General features: G+C 53.5%; 1 protein-coding gene across 1 annotated transcript in view; it reads right to left on the bottom strand.

Moving 5' to 3' along the window:
* Window positions 1-531: 531 nt before the first annotated feature.
* Window positions 532-9,988, bottom strand: part of LOC135529012 (E3 ubiquitin-protein ligase RBBP6-like) — a 53,280-nt gene continuing 43,823 nt past the window's right edge. Inside the window, exons 14-19 of the mRNA XM_064957969.1 lie at window positions 7,797-8,150; window positions 5,639-5,734; window positions 4,852-5,484; window positions 3,952-4,757; window positions 3,047-3,848; window positions 532-1,158 (exon numbers count right to left, since the gene is read on the bottom strand). Coding sequence (XP_064814041.1) covers window positions 534-1,158; window positions 3,047-3,848; window positions 3,952-4,757; window positions 4,852-5,484; window positions 5,639-5,734; window positions 7,797-8,150 — 3,316 coding nt within the window. The 3' untranslated portion in view covers window positions 532-533. The remainder of the gene's footprint in view (window positions 1,159-3,046; window positions 3,849-3,951; window positions 4,758-4,851; window positions 5,485-5,638; window positions 5,735-7,796; window positions 8,151-9,988) is intronic.

Genomic DNA, 9,988 nt, shown 5'->3' with positions numbered 1-9,988 from the left:
AACCATTAGCTAGATGCTAACGGAGCTAGCATAAACTAGCAAACTCAGGTTGTAACCATTAGCTAGATGCTAACGGAGCTAGCATAAACTAGCAAACTCAGGTTGTAACCATTAGCTAGATGCTAACGGAGCTAGCATGAGCTAGCAGTCTCAGTTGTAGTCTTTAGCTAGATGCTAAAAGAGCTAGCATGAACTAGAAAAACTCAGGTTGTAACCATGAGCTAGATGCTAACGGAGCTAGCAGGGTCTCAGATGGTGGCTGACTCCTGCCCAGTCTTCTCCTCTGCCTCCCCTCCTCCTCCTCCCTCTTCCTCTTTATTCTTCCTGTGCTTCTTCTTCTTGTTCTTGTGTTTGTGTTCCTTCCTTCCTTCGACGGGAGGCTCAACGTCGGCAGAATGCTTCTTGTGCTTCTTGTGTTTTTTATGTTTCTTGTGTTTCTTCTTCTTCTTCTTGTCCGTCGCCGTGGAGCCGCTGTGGTTGCTAGGGGAGCCGCCGGGCTCTGGGAGGCGGGGCTCTGGGTGTTGTGAGAGGGGCTATGGCTCAGGCCACTGCCTCGGCTCCCCGTCTGACCCCTCCCCTTCGCTGTAGTCGGGGACGAAGGCTGCCTCGTCCGTCTCTCTACCCAGGTCAGAACACAGGCGCTGTCGCCTTGGCTCAGGCCCCGCCCCTCGACTCTCATCCCTCCCTCCCCCTCTTCCTTCCTCCTTCACTCCTCTGGATTCGGTCTTAGCTGGTTTTCTAAAGTTCACCTGCCCCTTTTTAAGCCCTCTGCCTTCCTCCCTCCTTCTAGTCCCCTCCTCCCTCCCTCTCCTCCCCTCAGTGTTGGCTGTTTTAGAGACACTACCCTGCACCTCCCTGCCTTGGCCACTAGGCGGTGCTGGTGAGACTTCTCTCCTCAGAGCGTCTCTGGGCACAGAGGAGGAAACCGCCAACGCCCCATTCTCCCTGGACGCTGAGTGCTGCTCCTCTTCCTCCTCCTCCTCCTCTCTCTCCCACTTGGACCGGGGTGGAGGCTGGATGAGGACTCCTCCGGTCCCACGGTCCCTCCTCTCCCTGCCTGGGCTGGGGAACTGGACGGGACTGGGTCTCCTTTGGGTCTGGAGGTCCCGTGGTTTTGACACAGCACCCTGGCTCTGGCTCGGCTCAGACCTGCTGCTGCTGGAACACACAGATCCAAGATCAGGGGTTAGAGAGATCATCAACTAGGAAGCATTATACCCATAGACAGATCTAGGACCAGGGGTTAGAAACCATTATACCCATGTTATATAGACAGATCTAGGACCAGGGGTTAGAAACCATTGTACCATGTTATATAGACAGATCTAGGACCAGGGGTTAGAAACCATTATACCCATGTTATATACACAGATCTAGGATCAGGGGTTAGAAACCATTATACCCATAGACAGATCTAGGATCAGGGGTTAGAAACCATTATACCCATGTTATATACACAGATCTAGGATCAGCGGTTAGAAACCATTACACCCATGTTATATACACAGATCTAGGACCAGGGGTTAGAAACCATTATACCCATGTTATATAGACAGATCTAGGATCAGGGGTTAGAAACCATTGTACCCATGTTATATAGACAGATCTAGGATCAGGGGTTAGAAACCATTATACCCATGTTATATAGACAGATCTAGGATCAGGGGTTAGAAACCATTATACCCATGTTATATAGACAGATCTAGGATCAGGGGTTAGAAACCATTATACCCATGTTATATAGACAGATCTAGGATCAGGGGTTAGAAACCATTGTACCCATGTTATATAGACAGATCTAGGATCAGGGGTTAGAAACCATTATACCCATGTTATATAGACAGATCTAGGATCAGGGGTTAGAAACCATTGTACCATGTTATATAGACAGATCTAGGACCAGGGGTTAGAAACCATTATACCCATGTTATATAGACGGATCAGGGGTTAGAGAGAACATCAACTAGGAAGCGTTATATACACAGATCTAGGATCAGCGGTTAGAAACCATTGTACCATGTTATATAGACAGATCTAGGATCAGGGGTTAGAAACCATTATACCCATGTTATATAGACAGATCTAGGATCAGGGGTTAGAAACCATTCCAACCAATGTTCCCTCATTTGTTTCGGGACTGAGAATTTTCAGGTCAGCTGAGCTCAAACTTAAATGTTGTGAAAAATACTGTGCAACTTCTGGCGGCAGTTTACTGTGAAGGCCCCACCCGTTCACTGCGAAGGCCCCGCCCGTTCACTGCGAAGGCCCCACCCGTTCACTGCGAAGGCCCCACCCGTTCACTGCGAAGGCCCCACCCGTTCACTGCGAAGGCCCCACCCGTTCACTGCGAAGGCCCCACCCGTTCACTGCGAAGGCCCCACCCGTTCACTGCGAAGGCCCCACCCGTTCACTGCGAAGGCCCCACCCGTTCACTGCGAAGGCCCCACCCGTTCACTGCGAAGGCCCCACCCGTTCACTGCGAAGGCCCCACCCGTTCACTGCGAAGGCCCCACACGTTCACTGCGAGGGCCCCACCCGTTCACTGCGAAGGCCCCACCCGTTCACTGCGAAGGCCCCACCCGTTCACTGCGAAGGCCCCACCCGTTCACTGCGAAGGCCCCACCCGTTCACTGCGAAGGCCCCACCCGTTCACTGCGAAGGCCCCACCCGTTTACTGCGAAGGCCCCACCCGTTTACTGCGAAGGCCCCACCCGTTTACTGCGAAGGCCCCACCCCGTTTACTGCGAAGGCCCCACCCGTTTACTGCGAAGGCCCCACCCGTTTACTGTGAAGGCCCCACCCCGTTTACTGTGAAGGCCCCACCCGTTTACTGCGAAGGCCCCACCCGTTTACTGTGAAGGCGCTACCTGCTTTAAGTTCCAGTGTTGACAGTGTTAACTAAAGGAGAAAGCTCTAGAATGCTGATAGTGTTAACTAAAGGAGAAAGCTCTAGAACGCTGATAGTGTTAAACCACAATGATTGTTGATTAACAACACGGGCTAATAAAGAACCGTTGGAAGGTCAGAGGTCGAAAGGGCAACTCACCCAGTTGAAGTGACAGAGTGGTCTGATGAGTGGTGGGTCGTGGGCTCAGAACTCTTTCTGCTGATCTTTCTGGTCTTCCCAGAACCCTCCTTCACCACGACCACCGCTGCCGCTCTGTCTTCAGCGACAGTCTCTCTCTGGGACCCTGCCACTCGCTCCCCTATAGAGGCAGGTCTGTCTATGGAGGACGAGGTCTTCTCTCCTTTCGGTTCCCTGGTGGCTGACTTCTCCCTGGATGATGACCTGCCAGTCTGGGCTGATGCTGGTCTCTCTCTCTCCTTGGAGCTCTCCGCTGGTCTCTCTCTCTCAGCGGGCGGCGTGTACTCGCTCTCTGTTCTCTCCACGGTGACATCAGGTTTCTTAGCGATGGCCGAGCGTTCCGCGATGGTCATGCGGTCTAGAGAGACTGACCTTCCTCCTCCTCCTCCTCTCTCCGGCAAACGTTCCCCTGATGACGGCCTCTCTGACCTAACAGACCTGACCTCTGACCTCTCGCCAGACGACCTCCGCTCCACCATCACCGCCACCCTCTCCGTCGCTCCATCCCTCTCTGCTCCTCCTCTCTCGGGACCAGCAGGCCTCTCTCCAGTAGAGGTGATAGTAGTGGTGATATTAGCAACTGGAGCTGGTCTCTCCTCTGGGCGGGCCATACTGCTGTTCCTACCCAGGTCTCTGTTCAGTTTGATTCTCCTCTGGGGGAAGGGTTTGACCTGCAGACCCATGAGAGGCCAGATAGACCCCCTGTCACTCTCTCTTCTGCCCGCCTCAGAGCTCCCTGGGGTGGGCAGCAGCCCGTCCGCCTCTCCCCAGGTCCATGGAGGAACCAGGGATGGAGATGGGATGGAAACGGTCGAGCCTCCCTGTCTGTGAGGAACCAGGGATGGGGAGCAGACCCTCTCCTCTACCCGACTCTCTGCATGCCAGGTTCAGGAGGAGGGAAGGCTTGGCAGGAAGTCCTCTCGGGGGGTACGGACCCTCGGCGCGGCGGAGCTTAGCCGGGGGCCCCCCCATCCCTCTGTCCATCCCCCTCCCCCTTTCCCTCTCCTCCACTCTCCTCCTCTTCTCTGCTGGTGAGGGAGGTGCAGGCTGGAGGGGGCGACCAGGGGGGCGTAGCCCGACACTGTGAATGGGATCTCTCCTTCCCCCGCGGGCGTCGCCCAGGTGTTTAGGGAGGTCGTGGGGGTGAGGGGGGAGGGGGCGGGTCAGGGGGAGTTTAGCCAAACCTCCTCGAACAGTAGGGGTGCTCCGTCCCTTCTCTCTCCTGATTGGCTCGTCCGGTTTGACCTTGGATGCTTTGGTTGGTTTAGCGGCTGAAGACTCTTTGTTCTTAGAGGCTGTGACCGTCGCCTCTCCTCCCGTCTTCCTCTTAACCTTCTCCCCTTTCACCTTTCCCTCCGTCTTTACTTTCACCTTACCCCCCTTCTCCTTCCTGCTCTTCTCTGATTGGCCGGACGAGGTGGGAGGGGTTTTACCGGACAGCAGCGCTGCCTTATTGCTCGAGGCCTTGGTGGAGGTGGGTGGGGCTTTGCTAGGAGTCAGGGTGTGGAGATCATCCATTGGCTCGTCCCTGACGGGTGTGGCGTCTCCCCTGTCCAGCGATTGGTCGGCTGAATCCAGCTCCTCCCCGTTCTTCTTTTTCTTCAGTTTCTTCCCTTTCAGAGTTTTAGTTCCGCCCTCTGACGTTTTGGTTCCCCCCTGCGTGCGTTCCTTACTTCCGCCCCCCCGGACGGAGGCAGAGGGCAGAGCGGACAAGGCGTGGTGAGTTCTGTGGGGTCCGGGAGGTCCCCTCTCTCACCCCTCCTCACCCGCCCCTGGGGGAGTAGTCTCTGGGAGGAGGGGTGAGGCGGTCCCTCTCTCTGCTGCCCCGGCCACCGCGGTGGTGCACCGAGGCATGCTGGGTACTGTAGTCTTTGTAGTACTTGTTGTACCAGTCCCTGTACTCTTTCTCCCACTGTCTGTAGCTGTCTCTCTCCCAGCGCTCCCTGCCCCCGGGAGACAGGTCAGGTCCGCCTTTGGGCTCGTAAGGAGCCGGCTCTCGAGGGGGGGGCTTATGGTGACCTCTAAACCCTCCAGGACTCCTGCTCCTCCTGTAGCCCCCCGGGGAGCGAGACCTGGGCCGATACCCCCCTCCTCCTCCTTCAGCTCCGTCTCCTCCTTCCCAGCCCCCCCCACCACCACCACGGTAAGGCGGAGGGGAGCGAGGAGAGCCGGAGCGACGGTAGCCGTAGGAACGGGAGCGTGAGCGGGACCGTGGCGAGCGGCCGTAGGAGCGGCTGCGTTCTCCCCGGCCTCCGTTGCGTCTGGCGAAGGGGGAGCGTCCGTAAGACCTGGAACGGGAGCGGGAACGACTGGGGGTGTACGAGTAAGACCTGGAGCGGGAGCGAGGAGATCGGGAGTAGGGTGAACGGCTGAACGGAGAACGACTGTAGGAACGAGACCTGGGGAGGAGAGAAAAACACTTGATGTGTCTGTGTACCATCTCTACACAATTCATATCATCTCCGTCCTAGATATGTCTCCGTCAGAGAAGATATCTCTATGAACGGTTCAAGAGGTTTAATCCAGAACTATGATGAGATGTCATTGTGTTACCTGGAGTAGGAGCGTCTCCGTCTCTTGGGAGCAGGTCTGTATTCCATCAGCTCTTTGGCAAAGTCTTTAGTGAACTCATCCAGCTTGGACGTTACCCTGGTAACACAGAGAGACAGGGCTGGTCACATCCCATAATACATGTCTGAGGGAAACATTTGAACAGGTCAATCTCTCTCAATCTCCCCCCCCCACTACTAGCCCGGGGTAACATTCCCCCCCACTACTACTAGCCCGGGGTAACATCCCCCCCCACTACTACTAGCCCGGGGTAACATCCCCCCCCACTACTACTAGCCCGGGTAACATTCCCCCCACTACTACTAGCCCGGGTAACATTCCCCCCCCACTACTACTAGCCCAGGGTAACATCCCCCCACTACTACTAGCCCGGGTAACATTCCCCCCACTACTACTAGCCCGGGTAACATTCCCCCCCCACTACTACTAGCCCGGGGTAACATTCCCCCCCCACTACTACTAGCCCGGGTAACATTCCCCCCACTACTACTAGCCCGGGGTAACATTCCCCCCCCTACTACTAGCCCGGGGTAACATCCCCCCTACTACTAGCCCGGGTAACATCCCCCCCCACTACTACTAGCCCGGGTAACATTTCCCCCCCCCACCACTACTAGCCCGGGTAACATTTCCCCCCCACCACTACTAGCCCGGGGTAACATTCCCCCCCCACTACTACTAGCCCGGGTAACATTCCCCCACTACCACTACTAGCCCGGGGTAACATTCCCCCCACTACTACTAGCCCGGGGGTAACATTCCCCCCACTACTACTAGCCCGGGTAACATTCCCCCCCCCCTACTACTAGCCCGGGTAACATTCCCCCCCCTACTACTAGCCCGGGTAACATCCCCCCCCCCCCTACTACTAGCCCGGGGTAACATCCCCCCCCTACTACTAGCCCGGGTAACATTTCCCCCCACCACTACTAGCCCGGGTAACATTCCCCCCCCACCACTACTAGCCCGGGGTAACATTCCCCCCCACTACTACTAGCCCGGGTAACATTCCCCCACTACTACTACTAGCCCGGGGTAACATCCCTCCCCCACTACTACTAGCCCGGGGTAACACCCCCCACTACTACTAGCCTGGGGTAACACCCCCCCACTACTACTAGCCCGGGGTAACACCCCCCCCCCACTACTACTAGCCCGGGGTAACATCCCCTCCCCCACTACTACTAGCCCGGGTAACACCCCCCCACTACTACTAGCCCGGGTAACACCCCCCCCCCTACTACTAGCCCGGGGTAACATCCCCCCCCCACTACTACTAGCCTGGGGTAACACCCCCCCACTACTACTAGCCCGGGTAACACCCCCCACTACTACTAGCCCGGGTAACATCCCTCCCCCACTACTACTAGCCCGGGTAACATTCCCCCCCCACTACTACTAGCCCGGGGTAACATTCCCCCCACTTCTACTAGCCCGGGGTAACATTCCCCCCCCACTACTACTAGCCCGGGGTAACATCCCCCCCCCACTACTACTAGCCCGGGTAACATTCCCCCCACCACTACTAGCCCGGGTAACATTCCCCCCCCCCCCACCACTACTAGCCCGGGGTAACATTCCCCCCCCCCACCACTACTAGCCCGGGGTAACATCCCCCACCCACCACTACTACTAGCCCGGGGTAACATTCCCCCCCCCCACTACTACTAGCCCGGGTAACATTCCCCCCCCCACTTCTACTAGCCCGGGTAACATTCCCCCCCCACTACTACTAGCCCGGGTAACATCCCCCCCCCACTACTACTAGCCCGGGGTAACATTCCCCCCCCACCACTACTAGCCGGGTAACATTCCCCCCCCCACCACTACTAGCCCGGGTAACATTCCCCCCCCCCACTACTACTAGCCCGGGTAACATTCCCCCCCCACTACTACTAGCCCGGGTAACATTTCCCCCCCCACTACTACTAGCCCGGGTAACACCCCCCCCACTACTACTAGCCCGGGGTAACATTTCCCCCCCCACTACTACTAGCCCGGGGTAACACCCCAACCCGACTATCTGAAAAAGATGAATCGGGCTGCCTGTGTAAACCAGCAGCTGTTCACTAATCCCAGTAATGTGAAGCTTCCAGCCTCAGCAACATCATTACAATGAATGAAATCAGGTGAGACTCACTGTTCCTGTTGGAGTCTCCTCTGTCTGTAGAAGTCCTCCTTGGAGAGGGGGGGTCCGGAGGACAGGAGGGGCGGGGGGCCCAGCGAGTGGGGCTGGGTGTTGGGAGGGGGAACCCAGGGGGCATTAACCCCTGGAGGCATCTGGCCGTGTGGGTAGTGGGGCTGAGGGGGGTAGTTAACAGGGGGAGGGGGCCCGGTGGAGTAGGGAGGGGGGTAGGACTGGGGCGGGATGGAGTGGGGGTTGGGGGGAGGGTGGTAGAGGTTAGGGCCCGGGTAGAGGTGGGGGGCTGGGCCCGGGGCGGAAGGAAGGGGATGGCGTGGGGGGGGAACGTGGTCAGAAAGAGGTCTGTAGGGTCTGGAGAGGGGTGAGAGAGGGGGAGGGTTACAATTTAGACTTGAGTCATTTAGTAGCTCTTATGCAAAGGTGACAAAACAGAATTACAGTAACCCTGTTATGACCTCTATATTCTACAGTAACCCTGTTATGACCTCTATATTCTATAGTCCTGTATTCTACAGTAACCCTGTTATGACCTCTATATTCTATAGTAACCCTGTTATGACCTCTATATTCTATAGTCCTGTATTCTACAGTAACCCTGTTATGACCTCTATATTCTATAGTCCTGTATTCTACAGTAACCCTGTTATAACCTCTATATTCTATAGTCCTGTATTCTACAGTAACCCTGTTATGACCTCTATATTCTATAGTCCTGTATTCTACAGTAACCCTGTTATGACCTCTATATTCTACAGTAACCCTGTTAACCTCTATATTCTATAGTCCTGTATTCTACAGTAACCCTGTTATGACCTCTATATTCTACAGTAACCCTGTTATGACCTCTATATTCTATAGTCCTGTATTCTACAGTAACCCTGTTATGACCTCTATATTCTAGTCCTGTATTCTACAGTAACCCTGTTATGACCTCTATATTATAGTCCTGTATTCTACAGTAACCCTGTTATGACCTCTATATTCTACAGTAACCCTGTTATGACCTCTATATTCTATAGTCCTGTATTCTACAGTAACCCTGTTATGACCTCTATATTCTATAGTCCTGTATTCTACAGTAACCCTGTTATGACCTCTATATTCTATAGTCCTGTATTCTACAGTAACGCTGTTATGACCTCTATATTCTAGTCCTGTATTCTACAGTAACCCTGTTATGACCTCTATATTCTACAGTAACCCTGTTATGACCTCTATATTCTACAGTAACCCTGTTATGACCTCTATATTCTACAGTAACCCTGTTATGACCTCTATATTCTACAGTAACCCTGTTATGACCTCTATATTCTACAGTAACCCTGTTATGACCTCTATATTCTACAGTAACCCTGTTATGACCTCTATATTCTATAGTCCTGTATTCTACAGTAACCCTGTTATGACCTCTATATTCTAGTCCTGTATTCTACAGTAACCCTGTTATGACCTCTATATTCTACAGTAACCCTGTTATGACCTCTATATTCTACAGTAACCCTGTTATGACCTCTATATTCTATAGTCCTGTATTCTACAGTAACCCTGTTATGACCTCTATAGTCTATAGTCCTGTATTCTAAAGTAACCCTGTTATGACCTCTATATTCTACAGTAACCCTGTTATGACCTCTATATTCTATAGTCCTGTATTCTACAGTAACCCTGTTATGACCTCTATATTCTACAGTAACCCTGTTATGACCTCTATATTCTATAGTCCTGTATTCTACAGTAACCCTGTTATGACCTCTATATTCTAGTCCTGTATTCTACAGTAACCCTGTTATGACCTCTATATTCTAGTCCTGTATTCTACAGTAACCCTGTTATGACCTCTATATTCTACAGTAACCCTGTTATGACCTCTATATTCTATAGTCCTGTATTTTACAGTAACCCTGTTATGACCTCTATATTCTACAGTAACCCTGTTATGACCTCTATATTCTATAGCCCTGTATTCTACAGTAACCCTGTTATGACCTCTATATTCTATAGCCCTGTATTCTACAGTAACCCTGTTATGACCTCTATATTCTACAGTAACCCTGTTATGACCTCTATATTCTATAGTCCTGTATTCTACAGTAACCCTGTTATGACCTCTATATTATAGTCCTGTATTCTACAGTAACCCTGTTATGACCTCTATATTCTATAGTGCTGTATTCTACAGTAACCCTGTT

Source organism: Oncorhynchus masou, unplaced genomic scaffold (assembly GCF_036934945.1).
Source record: "Oncorhynchus masou masou isolate Uvic2021 unplaced genomic scaffold, UVic_Omas_1.1 unplaced_scaffold_1077, whole genome shotgun sequence".
Taxonomy (NCBI): Eukaryota; Metazoa; Chordata; class Actinopteri; order Salmoniformes; family Salmonidae; genus Oncorhynchus; species Oncorhynchus masou.
This window is presented reverse-complemented; position numbering and strand designations above follow the sequence as displayed.